At 44.1% G+C, this 16936-nt stretch overlaps 1 protein-coding gene across 1 annotated transcript in view; it reads left to right on the plus strand.

Annotated features, from left to right (window-relative positions):
- plxna2 (plexin A2) overlaps positions 1-16936 on the plus strand; it is a 180517-nt gene that overhangs the window by 117126 nt on the left and 46455 nt on the right. Inside the window, exons 9-14 of the mRNA XM_056384398.1 lie at positions 212-326; positions 1474-1674; positions 2445-2541; positions 2820-3019; positions 11581-11732; positions 14931-15048. Coding sequence (XP_056240373.1) covers positions 212-326; positions 1474-1674; positions 2445-2541; positions 2820-3019; positions 11581-11732; positions 14931-15048 — 883 coding nt within the window. The remainder of the gene's footprint in view (positions 1-211; positions 327-1473; positions 1675-2444; positions 2542-2819; positions 3020-11580; positions 11733-14930; positions 15049-16936) is intronic.

Consider the following 16936-nt stretch of genomic DNA (forward strand, 5'->3'; position numbering starts at 1 on the left):
GCAGGGAGAACTTGGCCCAGCAGCTATTAGGTACCGTGCCAACCACAAGGGCACAACAACAGCAGGTGCCCACTTGGGATCTGAACTCATTTCCGCTGTGGCACTTCCCCCACTTTGGCAAACTCGCTGCCCCTTCTTGACTCCGTTGCCTTTTCTTGACTCTCACCCTGCCTGTGTGTGTGTGTGTGTGTGTTTGTGTGTCTCCACGCAGGTGCCTGTCATGCGTGAACAGTGCCTTCCGCTGCCACTGGTGCAAGTACCGCAACTTATGTACCCATGACCCCTCCAGCTGTTCCTTCCAGGAGGGACGAGTCAACGCCTCTGAGGTTGGTGGAACACACTCGTGCACAAAAACGCACACATGTACATAAGCAAGCGCAACTTTCCCTCTTTCTTCTTCTCTCTCTGTTGCACATTGCCCCTCTCTCTCTCTCTCTCTCTCTCTCTCTCGCTCTCTCTCTCTCTCTCTCTCTCTATTTACTCCAGTGTGCATCCTGCTCTGCGTGTTGCAGCTCTGTGTCACGCCTCGGGGCACGTCTTCAGAAAGACAGCCATCTAAAGCTCTTCTATTTCCGAATTGGCGTTTTTTTATTTTTTTATTTCCGAGCTCTTGTTCTCTGCAGTGGCAATTAACTGTCTATTATCTCTGGAGTTACTGAGCTTAGTGTGTCTTAACAATGACACAGGATCACTCTGACCGAATCAATCATGTGCAGCAGATACAAAGTGCTTGAAATATGCGCACGTGTGTCCCTCTCCATGTGTCTCTGGCTGTGCACACATGTAATACTTGTGTATTTGATTGCATTTTTATCTCTCTAATCCAATTTACTTGTAATAAAGAATCTACATATTTATATATTTGATATGGAACTGACAGATCTTTATTTTTAGATTACTTTAACTTATATGCCTCTGCCTGCACCAGCAGCAGCTGCGTCAATAGGATGAGGCTCAAGATAAAGCTTAGAAAAGACTTCTTCATGTGATATCTATCCGACAGGACTCAAGATATATGGATGCTACAAAGGCAGCTAAGACCAAATCTTCAGTGTGTGATGCTGTTGTTATAGTTTTCTTGATGCAAATGTTGCTTTTACATTATATTGCTAGTAGAATTGACCTCTAAATTATAGCCTTGTGCTTTAAACCACTGAGCACTTTAAAAAAAAAAATAATAATAATAATTTTCAGTCTCCGCCAGTTGAGTAGTTTCAAAAATTCCACTCCTGATAATGAGTTGTTGAACACTCGGACATCAGCTCAGAGATTTCCAAGGTCACAGGAGTCATTTCATCTACAGCTGAAACACATCGTGTGCTTCAGATTTCTTCGTGTCGTTCCTGTTCATCGACTCTCCCGTGCAACTGTGGTTCCTCTCGTCTTGCAAAGGAGCTGAACACCAAAAAAAAAAGAGAAAAAAAAGTGTTTATTTGTCATGTGTGCTCTCTGCCCTGTTCCTGTTTCCTCTAGGACTGTCCCCAGCTGGTGCGCTCCGAGGAGATTCTGATCCCAGCAGGGGAGGTGAAGCCTATTACCCTGAAGGCCAGGAACCTGCCACAGCCTCAGTCTGGCCAGCGAGGCTACGAGTGCGTCCTCCACATCCAGGGGGTCAGCCACAGAGTCACCGCCCTCCGCTTCAACAGCTCCAGCGTGCAGTGTCAGAACAGCTCGGTAGGTTTGGTGGCAGATTAGGTGTAAATTGGTATATATGTGAATTTTTATTTTAGTAGTTTATTTATTTGAGTGCACATTGTGCATTCAGTATATAGAAAAAAACTACTGTACATACTGTACATTGGTAATTTCATCGGTTATAGTACTGTCTGTAGGAGACGAGTGCCATACCACTTTGCCTTTGTGTTTGTATTTGTGCGTTTGTGTACGTGTATATGTGTAATTTAGTCGGTGGAGACACAGTAGATGCTGCCGTGGTAATTACACTGGAGAAGAGTGCAGCCCGGCTCTGCCCTCCAGTCAAGCACACACTGACTTCTGCAGTACATTCCCAGTGGAGCCACATACATGCACATTTTACTCTCCATCTCTCTCTCTTTGCCTCTCTCTCTATTTCTGTCCTACACAGACACACACACACACACACACACACACATACACACATACAGTTGCACACTCACACAATGAAAGTCAGCCTGGAATTAAGGGCACAGGAGGCAGTTAAGGACAGCAAGGGAAACTGAAGCTTCTTGCCCAGCCGTCCCATTTCTTGTGGTTTCTCCCTGTGTCAGCTCTCTGATGATGAGATGATGTAAGTTTGGAGTAACAGTGGAAGGACGTAGAGCCGCATCTACAAGGACTCATGGGGATTCAAATTCCCAAACCTCCCATTGAAACCCTCCTCTCTTTTTGGTCCCCTTTCCACCATCATCTCCCTCCCTCTCTCTGTCTCATCCCCTCTTCCTCCTTCCTTCCTTGTCCTCCAGTATCTGTACGAGGGAATGAAAATCAGTGAGCTGCCTGTGGATTTCTCAGTGGTGTGGAACGGAAACTTCATTATTGATAACCCGGAGAATATCCAAGGTAAGAACAAGAGATGCCGCTGACAACATGTGCCTGTAAACGGGATGAAGATGGACAGATGTGACACTCTCCATCATTTTAAGCCTTTCTGAGTTCAAGGCAGTGTGTGTGTATGTATTTATATAGCTAGTATGTTAATCACAGGTGGAGATTAAGAGACAGCCTGTGGGGATATGTCACTCGCAGCAGTGCTGTGATCTGTCTTCCTTAAATAAAAACCCTCTTTTTCAATTGTTGTGTGTTCACTGTATATCCCCGCCGCTTCCTATGTCCCACAGTGCACCTTTACAAATGCGCAGCCCAGCGGGACAGCTGCGGCATGTGTCTCAAGGCGGAGAGGAAGTTCCAGTGCGGCTGGTGCAGTGGGGAGGGACGGTGCACCCTGCGGCACCACTGCCCTCCCATCAACCCTTACACCACCCGCTGGCTGAACCTGTCCAGCAAGAATGTCAAGTGCACCAACCCACGCATTACCGAGGTCGGTACCCATAATCCCCTTGGCTGTCCTTCGTGCCTGCCCACACATATCTGGCCTCCAATCAATGTGCAATAATCAGCTGCCACGTAGCTGCTTGTATCATGAGGCACTCAGCTGACACCAGTCTGTGGGACTATATTTTAAATCAAAAGCTAACAGCCATAACAGCTTGTATCAGCTTAATAAGACATTGTCATTGATGACAGTGACAATCCTGTTACATTGTTAAAGACCGTCTCTGTATTCTCTAAAGCACATCATAGCCACTAAAGCGTAGTAAACCGGGATTACACTGGATCCTGGCATGCTTCTCTTTTTTTTCCTTTTTTTTTTTTTTGAAACATTTATACAAAATTTTGTGATGGTAATAGCAGAGGTCTTAAGAGACGGGCAAGACTCTTGACAATGAAATGTCTGATTTGCATTGAGAGGTATTGCATGAGAAGAACCTATGCTACTCTGCTCTGTTTTCCTCTGGACCCGGGGAGAATGAGAATGAGCCTTAAAGAGGCTCCCCAGGGTGCTGGCCCCCACCTAATGCATGCAGATCTGTAAATTTTCGCTTTCTCTCTGTCTGTCTTTCATCTCGTTTTTTTTTTTTTTTCTTTGTCTCCTTCTGTAGTTGAGGGAGCTCATCTTGGTTTTGAAAGAAAAAAAAAAGTATATGCCCCACAGTGTGTATGTATGTGTATGATAGAGTATGTACCTGTATGGCTGTATGTGTTATTCTCACAGGTGCATATTCATGTGAGCTCTTTTCACCTTCAGGGATTATCCAAGGGCAGGGGCCCTGACACACACTCACACGCACACACACACCCAGGGTACAGAGATATTCACTTTTAAAGGCCTGTCTCTTTGACATCTGCCTCCTCTTTGTGGCTGGGTGGGTGCAGTGTGCACAGATGCCTGCTCATAGATTTTAATGTCTTTTGTCCTCTCACAAGGTTACTCCAGCACTTTGAAAGTAACTCTGGCACCAGCAAATGTTAAAAAGGGAACCATATAAAATAACCTCGCAAACAAAAGAAAAGCAATCACTTTAAATAATTAAGCAGCCATGCCTATTGCCGCAATCCAGGAATTTAATATCTTGTTACTCATAAAGTCAACAAGGAGGCGTATGTGTAGCATGGGCGTAGGTTTGCATATGGTCGGTAGGGACATGTGCCCTCACAGATGCCGTGTTTCCAAGATGACCAATTTAGGCTTGCTATCATTTGATTGGCTGAAGGGCGGGGACTATATGGAGGCTCGCGGCATGTAAAACATATCGCACTTACTGCCAGACATGGAGGAGGCGAGAGCGGGTCAGTGTGCGGTAAGTTATCAGTGTCAGTCCAGACCTCAAACATGTGAAAATGTAGTATTTCAGATGACTCCCTTTCCTCTGTTGGACTGAACTGCAGCACACATAACTTCATTATACCCATGCCAACACTTTTGCACTTCGTAGATATCATGCTACGTAAATAAGACATCAGCCGCATTTTCACCACCCAGAGTGTCAGTAATTGATATTAAACCACCCAGCCAGTAGCCACAGTTTGAACAGAGTTTGAACTGTTACCCTCAGGTCGTCGGTTTAGAGTGGCCGTTATGAGAACCGAGAGATATAAGTTTTCCTTTGTTCCCTCTGCTATCCTGTTATTAAATGGCAGATAGTATTCTGTTGTTGTCTAGAGATCGCTTATTTGCACATACTTGACTTCTACACTTTGGCCTTGATGAATGAACTCTTACTCTGGCCATTATGCCATTATGCCATACTGTCTGTTGATGTCCATAAGTGTTGGTGCTATGTGTGTATTTGTATGTGTGTTTATGTACAGCCTGGCTGCAAATCAATTTGCCTGTAAGGGGAAATAAAGATACTTTGAATTTTGAACTTGAAGATTTATAATGTGCAGATGCATCACAGGATTGGCATTATTTTACTTATGTAGCTGGTCAAGGTGGAGCTGGTTTTAAATGTGAAATCAGTAGGAAAGGGGGAACTGCAACACTGGTGGCCTATAAATACAGATCTTATATCTTGACAGCATTAAGAAGTCCTCTTTGTTTCGGAGGAGCGGACGGATTATTGTGTCCCTACCAATGTTGAGACCAAACCTACGCCTTTGATGTATAGTATCTCCCTTGCTCTTTCCCTCACTCTCTGAGCCTTCCCAAACGTTGCAACACCTCAACCCCCATAGCTGGATGCCCCCCCCGCTCAGCAACGCCAGGGTCACGACCTGGAAGTGCTTATTTGTTTCCCCATAGGCCTCGTGCTTGTTCAGGGCCACAGTCATATCCAGCCTGGTGGGTTGGCTGTCACAGGGGAGTCAGGCCAGGAGGACATACTATTTAATTAGGCTCGGTAACGCACCAGTGCATTGTGGCTAACCCACCAAACCCCCCCACACCCCCCAACCACCACCCCCCACCCGCCCCCACCCCCCCACCTCCGCATCGATTCATTTGGCTTCTCATTCCTCCACCACATACTCAAGTCCAACTCCAGCCAATTAAAAAGTGAAGTTAACAACTTGGTTAATTGATTTGCTATACTGTATGCAGATAAGGCAGGAAAAAGAGAGGCAGGATGCAGAAGACGGTCGCCCTCTACTTCCTTTTAAGTCCGCCTCTCCATCCATCCCTCTCTCTCTCCCTCTCTGTCTGTCTTCTCCCTTCCATTCCTCTTTCCTCTTTGCTTGCCCCTGTATGTCACTATCTCTGACTCATCCCAGTGAATTAAGTTACTCTCTCGTGTAACTCCATTATGCTTTCAGTTTGTCATTTTATGGCACATGCTCGTTGCCATCCAGTGGGACATACCTCATTCCCCTCACTGCTTTTATTAGTGTTATGATCACGGTATGTGATTGCCAAGGCTGCCACCGGCCCAGACCTTCATCTGCCACTCTACAAACATTAAGGAGGCAAGAAATAGAGAGATTTACAGGGAGGGTTTTCAGGAAAAGCCTTAAAATTCAACATAGTGAGGAGGGTATTTGAAGGCAGTTGTAGTTGTTTTTCCTTTTCTTTTTTCTTTTTTTTTTGTCATTTGAGGAAAGGCCGATGTTCGATTTCAATATCTCACAAAATTATTTAATTTTCATCTGAGAGGTTTGTGCCTTGGCTCGAACACAGGTATTATAGGTGTATATTATAGTTAGTATAGGTGCAGTATACCTTGAGGTATTGTATCCATATGTTGTCCAATGGGGTATTGATTATAACTTCTGGCCTTTTTATAGCTGCCAAAATCATACCTTAAAAAAACATTTTGAACAGTTTGTTTATGTGGGTTTATGTGCCCGTTTGTCAGAATCAGAGTAAGGGCTCACAGACTTGCCCATGTTGAACAATCTGGTCCATTACATATCGAAGGCAAAGAGATACCAATTTGTCCACCTACAGCAGCTGCAAGACTTTGTATTCTGAGGTAGAGATGTTCCCTTATTGCCAGAGCTCTTTATAACTAGATAGACTGTGTAAGCCACAGATCGATGCAACAAGTTAATGTTGCAGGGGAGCTTTCAAAAGACAGAACGGCTCATACTGATTTAGAAGCAGACATTGTCAGTTGAAGGCAAGAGCTAAATGCACAAATGCAATTATTAGAAATTCCTGAAATGCTTCAGTTAACTGTGACTGGTGATGTATTACAGAATCAGATGTCGCATGGTTAGTCTTTCCTTAAAGTGTGAGAGATGGATAATATTAATATATTGTGAACTAGAGCAAGGAGCGTATGGAGAATATGGAGGGTTTGAGTGGGGTGAAGTGAGGCAACAGAGAGAACAAAGGACAGAGGAGAGGAGCTGAACCATGACAAGGTGGGAAGAACGAAAGGAGGTGGGGGAGTGAAGGAGGAAAGGGAAGTGGAGCCCCTGTGGGCTGTCTGAACCTGGGTCTGTTTACAGCTGTAGGTGGCAAAACCAACTCTGCATTAATTTCGACGCTTCACATGAGCACACACTTCAGATAGACGCTAGACGCGCCAGTATTTCTCCTCCCCATCGCCGGGTTAAGGCGGCATTCGTTTGTGTGCCGCGCCCTACCCCCCTTCGTCTCTCAGTGATTACAGTTTCTTTAAGGAGCAGGCATCCCCCTGGTGGGCTGAATTTATTAATAAATTTGGTTTTGATTGTATGCACCAAAGCCCCCATCATGAGTTGATTTGTATACATACTAGCACATTAGTAGAGGTGCCTACCAAAAGATAGGCCTTTTGAATAATTAATGTTTCTATTAAGTGCCATGGTGCCTCCCACCATGGGCATTAATATTGAAGAGATGTAAGCCCCTGCTAACAGCAGAGGGAACAACATCAAATGAAGCTGGGAGTTGGATGGGCATATGAAAGGCATCTCCTCAATAGGCTTTGGCTGTGGCTTGTATATGGGTTTACAGTATAGCAAAGAGGCTTCCCTGCCTCCCAGTGACAGCCAATATAAAGATCTAGCTGTTGCCTTAGGAAAGAAAAAACACAGGATTCCTCTCTCTCTCTCTCTCTCTCTCTCTCTCTCTCTCTCTCTCTCTCTCTCTCTCTCTCTATCTCTCTCTCTCTCTCTCTCTTGCCCTCAGACAGTGTACGCATCCTTATTGTTGATATTTTGAACACCACAGGGATGGTGGGCCTGTCAGTCAGCATCATAGTGCAACTGAACTCTCCTCACTGCTGTAACCCTGAGAGAGGTGCTGTACATTATGTGTGATACTCTTCATTAAACCAATGCCTAAAGAAAAGAGAACGTTGCACAGTAAAGTGTGTCGGGACGCAGGCTCCACATACACATGTATACCTTGCAACAGGTTGAAAGGTCCCATATTTTACACTATTCCGGTGTTTTTTATTTGAAGTTTTGATGTCTTTCTTTCTGTCTTATGACCCTGACCAATAAGCCAATCACGTTTGATCCACTATTTTAATTACCCACGTTGTAAGAATTGTAAAGGTGACATATTTGACACTTTTATGGTGTTTTATTTGAAGTTTTGATCTCCAAAGGAGATATATTCGTGGGTTTAAGTTCCAAAAACCATCTCAATGTAGTTTTACATCTCTTCTCTCAGGCTTCTCTATTTCACAGTATTAATATAGAACCTAAATCTGCTTTATAATCAAACAACACATGGAAATCTCACTTTATACAATATGGGACCTTTAAGTGGCCTGTTCCAACACACAGCATCAGTATACTCAGTGGGGAAGATTCGGTCATCCACAAATAACACCCCTCAATCCATAACTGCGTCTCTTGTTTTCTCCCCTTTTTATGCACTAAAAAAAGCTGGTTCTCATCCTGACCCATATCTCTTGGCTGACTACAAGACATTTAAGACTCCATAAAGTATTTAGGATGTAGTTTGTTCTGGAACAAGTGATCAGTGGGGTTTTTATCAAGCCCATTAAATGCTACTCACAATTAAATGTGACATGCTCGAATTAGTCTGAGCAGAGCCCCAAAGACAAAGAGATTAGCTCCAAGCTCCTAAATTGTATCAAGGGCTATTTCATTTCAAAAGGAAAAATATCCAGCTCTGGAGCAAAGAATGGAAATCTATCAGCCGTTGCGTAGTGTAATTCTGGGAGAATCTCTTTAGACTGTCAAGATGATAAAATCCTGTTGAAATAAATGTGTATATTAAAGGTTGAAGATAAAGAATATACAGGGGGAAAAAATGCTGATACTGTATATTTTAATAGAAGATGAGGTGATTAAACATTATGGCTGAATTGTCTTGGAGAATGTCATTCAGCTCGGTCAGCTGCAGTAGTTAGAGTGACATGCTAGGCTTGCATAGCCTGAAGGCAGCCGGGGTGGTGTGTTGCTGCTCTGCTGTATGCACTGAGTTTAGCCTTGGCTGCATCAGCACAACTTTACCCACCATTACTTCAGCTGAATAAGTCAACACCACACTGACAGACATCCCCAGGCTGCTCACGTTGAGGGCCATTTCTCTCCAACCATCGCCACAGTTTTTTTATTTTTTTATTTCCTTTTGCTCAGTCTAGTAGATTATCTTCTCAAAAGAGACCCTTTTCTTCTCTGGAAGTTTCTGTCTCGTGGATTAGAATGACTCTTCTTCCTCAATTTAGGTCATCTCACCCCTCTTTAGTCTTTCTATGGTTGTTGCCAAATCCTGCAGAATGTCTAAGGAAAATGTGGTGGCGAATGGCCAATGCTCTGATCCCCCCCCCCTCACCCCACCCCCACCCCAAGTTAGAGAGAGCTAGATTATGCTAGAGAGAGTGCAAAGAGTGCGACGTGGAGAGTGCGCAAGCTGACTGGCTGTTTGCTGGGAATTACCCTCTATCGACAGTGTGACAATGCCAGCCGGGCAGCAGCACTGCTCCTAAAAGGATTACACAGGGAGCATGGCACGGCAGCACTGGGTGGGAACGAGGGAGGGGTGGGGGTTGGGGAGGGGGGTGTAAGGGCGGCGGGGTGTGCGTGCATGTCCAATGAGCCTTCCTCTTCCTCTTCGCTCCCTGAAAGTCTGTGTGGTAAGACAAACAAGCAAGCTGGTGCTTAGAGGAGGAGGATGTGTCACCTAGCCTGAGGGAGACGAGATGATGAAAGACAGAAAGCAAAAGAAGGCAAAGAGATGCAAAGAGGAGGATGTTGCAGTGAAATATAAAGACGTACTCCGCCCCTCCGAAGATTATCTACAGTACATGAATGCAGTAGGCTCCCTCCGGTCTGTAAAGGTCATTAGGATCTGGTTTATAGGCAGGAGTCTTATGTACAAGGAGGCTCCTTTATAGATTTAGTCCACTTGTTTGTGTAAGAAATACAGATGCAGAGACAAAGACGGGCACTTGTCTAACGCCTCTCAGCCAACAGACATCGGTGGCTTGAGCCTTTGAAGTGGTGCTTTTTCTTTTTTTTTTTTTCTTCCTATGATCTACTGATGAATCGGGGCTCTATCTGCCAATGGGGAGCCTCAGTCAAATAGGTTTCATGCATGGATTAGACTGTCTTCATGTGCTTCGTCCACCGTGGGAAGGGTTCAATCTCTAAAGGGCAGAAGGAGGAGGTCTCCCAAGCTTTTAGCAGGCCTCGTCTACGATACGGCACCGCTGTCCTGTCACCATCCCTGCCTCACCTGTCATCTATCATGGCTGATAGGACTGAGCAGAGTGGCATCCACATTCCCCCTGCTGCTCATCCCATTTTCTCTCCTCCTCTTCCCTTCCCTTTCTTTTTTTTTTTTTCTTCTCTGCTCTCTATTTTTTCACTCGGTTATAGTCTCCAATCCCCCCGTCTCCCCTCCTCTCAGTCTTGTTCTCTCTCAGGCCCTTACATTGCTTATGTAACCATCACTAAGTCTACTCGAATAGCTGCTGCCATTGCCTGACATGGATATATTTAGCCATTATGTCGTGTGTGTGTCCCCCCCCCATACCCTGCATGCCCAAGCAGTGCTAAAAGATTCATGTATTCAGACCCCTCAGGCGGTGCAGTGACACACTTACTTTACATCCAGAGCAATTAATGTCCACTGAATCTAGATTACAATGCCGGCGTCCCACAGGGAAGCCGCAATGCCCCGGTGGGTGTTGGGGGTGTGGGGAGGGAAGATTGTGCAGCACCTCTAGAAAAGTTCGTCGTCAGGTTTGTGCTTTGCAGCTCAGTAAGCGCGGCACAACTGGCTGTTGGTTTTAGCCCTTCTGCTTGCATGGCCAGTAATAGCCTATTGATTGTTTACATAGCACTAGCAGCTCCACACAGCAAAGTGACAGTCATCTCCTCCCTTTTGCCCTCCTCTTTCTTAGCTTCCTCTATCTCCCTGCTCGCCAAACAGCGTCGTCTACTCTCTCTGTCTTTCTTTATCTCCCTCCTCTTTTTTCTCCCTCTCTCTGCTCTCACTCCTCCTTCCTCCTCCTCCTCCTGTGCTCCTCTTTTGTCTAAAGGGCTGGATGATGGCCAGGTCGGAGCCTCAACAGGGTTCTGCAGCACAGAAGGCAGTGTGCCACTGTGTGCCAAGGTCATGCTGGGCAGCCATATTGTATTTTATGAGTAGGTGGTCTGCACTAAGCATTAATATGGCCCCTTGTTAGATTTATCATCCATGGCAACAGCAGTAGATTCTGTGCAGGTGAATCCAGAATGTTAATAACGCCTCCCATACTGCTTTAAGTGTGAAGTTTCTTTTATTGGATTAACTGTTGTATAGTCTACAGGAAGTTAAAAAGTGGGATCTTCATGTGCGTTAGTGTGTGCGTGGTTGCGATGCCATATTCAAAGAGAAAAGAGCTGCAAAGCACGGTGCCATTAGCTGCTGTTGTGATTAGAGCAGACTCTTGGCACAATGACTCATGGCGTGTTCTGACATTCTGTGGATGCAGGCGTGGAGAGTGCTCTTAATTGCTTTTACAGCCACCTGGACCGAAAGAGCATATTTACCCTTGAGCATCCGTGGAAACCTGTGCACAGTAATGATTTCCATAAGACACGCCCATAACTGAAGAGAGAGAGAGAGAGAAAAAAAAAACATCCTTTATTGTCACTTTTCACAAAACATTTGCGGGTTTCTCCCTGACTTTGGCTGTTGATGTCCTACAGGTGACCCCAGTGGCCGGACCCCCGGAGGGAGGCACACGGGTGACCATCCATGGCACGAACCTCGGTCTGGCCTTTTCAGACATGGTGGGCAACGTGGAGGTGGCAGGGGTGACGTGCACCCCTGTAGAGGATGGCTACATCATCGCTGAGCAGTAAGTCACGCAAACAGGACAAACACTAAGCATTATTATTATTTTAAAACTGTTGTTATTAGTCATTATGTGGATCGAAAACTCTTTGAAGACTTAATTCTTCCTTCGAGTTAACTGAAAGCAGTTGCCATGTATTGTTCACAACGCAGCATGGGAATAATACGTGGCAATTATCCGGTTTTGTAAACAACACAACTTGCAAGTCAAATCTCCTGATAGTAAACTCAATACAGAGCTACAGTATAAGATAATGAACATGCAGCAAATCAGTAATCAACACTCCTAACGTTGTGTATGTAGAGTCTGGTTCTGATACGTTATGTATGGGGGTATAACACTGAACGAACTCTGATCATTATAAACATGTATGTATTGCAACAAATAGCTGCTTTCCCCATCATCTCTGCCTTAATGAAAACTGGAGCGGGTCCAGACAGTCTGGAACCTAACATTGCCGTTCCCCCCCGCCCCGCAGCACACCAGCCCGGTTCCCTCTCTCTGCAGCTCATCTAGTCAGCAACAATCCCATAACAGCTGTGTGTGTTTACTTCTGTTTACCTCCCTAATTGTCCCATGCTGTGCATACATCACGCTAAAGCCTGTCCCGTTCACCCTGAACTAATGAAACGTGGCCTGTGCTTCTCTACTTGACCAACTCCCCCTCCCCCACTGGCTAGACATGTGTAGAGTAAGACACCTAGTGCCTTATGGTTGTTTAACCTCCTCAGTTGATTCAGGTTCCACAAGGGAAAAGGCAAGGATGCACACACAAATACTGCTAAACATGCTTTACCCTAAATATATATATATATTAGCATATTTGGATGAAGATTATCTTGGATTGCCTTTGGGTGGAGAAAATGCAATTCTTTATGAAAAAAAAAACTAATCCTGTAATAAATTTCATATGGTGCCATACAGCCGGTGCAAAAAATACTCATTATGTAGCAACTATAGGTTAAATAATTACACCATGGAAAATCAATATGTTATGAGGAAAAAAAAAAAAAAAAGTATAAAATTGTAGTACAGCTTAAACCCATTACTGGGTACCACAGACATTACATTTCCCTATAGAAATATCATTGTAATATTTTTAGAGTCTTTCTTTTACTTAGGAAAGACAAATGCTCTGAAATAATTGGCCTGTCTCTCAGTTGTGTGATATTCTCCTCTCCCCACTGACCTAGAGTCAGTTAGAGAGTGGTGTAAAGTTTTAAATGTATAGCTGCGCACTTAGGCACAGCTGACACACACACACACACACACACACACACACACACACACACACACACACACACACACACACACACACACACACACACACACACACACACACAGAGACACAGGCTATCACAGTCATGGCTCTCAGAGGACCCTTTAACCCTAATTCTTTCCTTGGCCTACTTCTGCCCTCGGAAAGAGAACAGCTCAGCACTGCGCCATTGCTGCAACGCACACTTTCAGTCTTACAGTGCCGTTACGACACATATGTCACACACATACATATTCTCTTACACTCAAGTGCTTTCGGGCACAATTGCAACGTACTCACTGGTTATTTTTACACATTGTTTCCAGCTTTTGGTGGTATTTGAAAAGCATATATCTCATGCATACAGTGGTGTAATGACATACAGAGCGTCCGCGGTTCCTTCACTGCTCTTTACTGGCCAGTTGTAATTAAAATTCACTATGTGCCGCTTGGCTGTAGGGGACAATTTGTCAGCAGTGCACTGATCTGACAGCACTTTAATCCAATTGGGGACAAGCTAGGGAATTCATTTATATGGCATGTAAAAAAAAAAATAGACTGAGCCAAATTAAAAAACTAACCTATGACCTTTTTAGTCTAACTTCGAAGGAGTTGGAGTCTTCTGAGCTGTTCTGAGGTGCTCTTTTTATTCAGAGTGCTTCTGGGGTCATGTATTGGCTCTGTGTTCATTATATGCATGTCTTTATCTGACTGTAGCTGTTTGTTTCAAGTCTTAATTCACTCACATGGCATCCAATGATGGACTTGACTGGACTGGACAAAAAAAAAGGAAGGAAAAAAAAATTCATACATATTTATGTGTCTTTTATGTTACTACTTCAGAGGAGTGTGTGAAAGCCACACCTGCTTTGAAGAACAAGTCTCAACTTTTGTGTTTTCCAGCAGACAGAAAGCACATTTTTTCCGAGGGCTGATTCTGTTCTGAAGCTTCTTCTTTTTTTTTTTTTATAAAGGCCAAATTGAGTCCTCATCAAGAGTAAGAATTCAGGTTAAAAGTAACCCTCAGGTTTTATGGACAGAGCAGGCCACTTGATGGAGACCCAAAAATATTCAGTTTTGAAAAGCCAAACATATTTCCATAAATATTCAGCTTCACAAAACAACCAGCACATCAGGGCATCAGGTGGGGGGAGCAAGTCGGTCTCTGTTTCTCTGGAGGGCGAATGAGCAGAAAATATCAGCTCTGTCAGTGAGTAAATCTCCCTCTCTCCTCTACATAGTTCATCCAACCCTGCTCCCGGTGTAGACTGTTGTAGCTCAGGTGATCAGCTCTGGAGAAACAACACATCTGCTTCATCTGCTCCTTTCGTACCTGCCCCTGCCATCTGCCTCACCACATACTCTGTCCCCCCCCCGTCCCCCCCCCCCCGTGACTGCTCCTTGTACTTTATTAATCCCTGGCACCACCAATCAATAGACGTCCCCATTTTTATTATGTCATTTGATCTAGTCACCTGCAGCGCTGGGTGACACCTGATCACGCGGTATGATAAAGCTCTATTGATCCCGCCGCGTGATTTACATTAGACGTGCCGCACTGGCACAGCACCAGCGCTGTCGGGTGCCTGGTTGTTGGTGGGGAAATTTACTTCACTCTGGGTTTGTGTGTGTTGGAGTGCCAAGGCGGGAGGAGGAGCGTTGCTCTCATTTAAAGACTGTCATCGAGGGGGTCCTGGTCGATGTCTGGATGTGTCCCGTAATGAAATGAGTGAGACAACAAAAGAGGATTGCATTTAAAGTGGGAGATCAATCGATATCAAGCGGAGGAGTGTTTTGATTACTTTCTCCCAACTTCACTCGAGCATTCAAACATACAGACAACTTTTTCAGCTTTAAGTTATTTTTTATGAAAAATAGAATTCTCTTGGCTCAACTTTGTTTTGTAGAGTGATTTTTAAGAATCATTTTGTGTCGTTTTGCAGGATTGTCTGTCAGATGGATGCAGCTCCTGCAGACAGTAGACCCGGTCCAGTCCAGCTGTGTGTTGGAGAGTGCAGACCAGAACTCAGGGCTCGCTCCTCACAGCTCTACTCCTTTGTGGTATGATTCTCTATATTGTTCCATATCATCTTATAATATAACTATAATAAAGTGTGCTGTTGTCAACATGAGACAAACAAAAGAGATGCATTAAACTGAATCAGAATATACATTTAGTTCAGTTAAAAGTCATTTTGTACTTTGCATGCAAAGTAATCGTTTCTGCACCAGAGGCAAATAATGATGTGTGAGTTGCCATGCCTACCAACAGTGTAATTAAGCAGCTCTGTGTATGCTTGTTGTTATTTTGGATGTAACATTCTTCCATTAACTGCACAAGATTTTCAGGGAGTCCTCATTACTGATCTTCGCAGGTCTCTCGTTGTAGATGCTATTTGTCTTTGTTGAATTAAGATTATGGAGTTAAGTTAATATAACATTGTTTTTTTTCACTAATGGTGTTTTCCCTAGTGCTGCAAATCAATGTACTCTTTACAACTCACTAGCTGAGCTGCGTTATGTAAGTTAAGCATCACCCAGTGGATGGCAGAAATAATAATATATTCATAGATTTCTTGGAGGTATTTATGTTTTTGCATTTTTGAGAGCTCTTACAGTGTTTTACGTATTTGTAAAGGTCCCATATTTTATAAAGGTAGAGTCCCATGTTATATTTGATTATAAAGCAGATCTACATTCTATACTGATACTGTGAAAGTGTCAAAATTCTCAGTCCACAGAGAAATGCAAAAAGCTTGTATTCAGAAACTGAGCTTTAAAACAAGCCGCCGCAACTTCCGTAACTTTGTGATGTGACAACGAAGCAGTTATGCCCCTCAGTAATACCCAAAACCTAGCCCACCCAGACCCACCATCCAACTTTGCAGGATTTGGTTTCTCTGAGTGTTTTCCTGATATCTGCTATACCTTTATTTGATCACTCAGAAAACAGTGCTCAGAGCACTCTCTTCTGATTGGCTCACCAAACCGTTGTTACTAGAGCTCCAGAGAGAAGTCTGAGAGAGGAGATGAAAACTAGATGGTTTTTGGTACTTAAAACCATAAATATATCTTCTTATGGATATCCACACTTCAAATAAAAAAAAACAGAAAAGTGTAAAGTATGGGACCTTCAGCAGCAAATTCAGCAGTAGCTCTTACAAAGATGGAAATTAAAATAATAGATCAAACGTGATTGGATGGTTGGTCAGGGTCATGAGACAGAAAGAAGGACAGATTAACAAACAAATTGCTAAAATGAAATGCAGCACTCAGGTAAACATTATCTGCTCCCATTCACGCAGCGCATTTCCCTGTCTCTGTCATCTGCCGCCTGCCCAGCCTGCAGCTAACAGATAATCTACTTTCCCCATTTGCGCTTTCTCACACCTTCACAATTAGTGCTCCCTTAACAATTAACAGCAGCCAGTAATTACTACCGTTGTCTTCCGAGTTACCTGCTTTAGCCTGCATCCTGGAAGTCACACTTAGCTGACAGTTTTGAGTTGTGTCAGAGTGATGCTCTTGGCTCCTGTAGTAAATCTTCTGCTACTTTTTCTCCCCAGTGTTACAGCTGCTACTCTGGGAAGCAGTGGTATTCCCCCAGAGAATATTTCACAGAGCTGAGAATTGGCACCACTTGCAAGTCCCCTGTATTGGAGGCCACCTAAAAAAATAAATAAATAAATAAAAATAGAAAATGCACCATCACAGTAATGTTCTTCAATTTTCCCAACAAGATACACTCCCTATGAGCCTGCAACAGTGGATCACCAGCAAAAGGGCAGTGTGCATTTAGTTTTTTTTTTTTGTAAATTGTTGTTTTATGTTTGTGCACATAGAGGCGTGTGTGTGTGTGCTTGTTGGTGTACTTGTGTGTTTCCCTGTATGACGGGCTGTCCGCTTGGATATTTATCCATTCGTCTGTGTGATGGCGGCCTCCCTGCCT

Source organism: Seriola aureovittata, chromosome 9, assembly GCF_021018895.1.
Source record: "Seriola aureovittata isolate HTS-2021-v1 ecotype China chromosome 9, ASM2101889v1, whole genome shotgun sequence".
Classification (NCBI taxonomy): Eukaryota; Metazoa; Chordata; class Actinopteri; order Carangiformes; family Carangidae; genus Seriola; species Seriola aureovittata.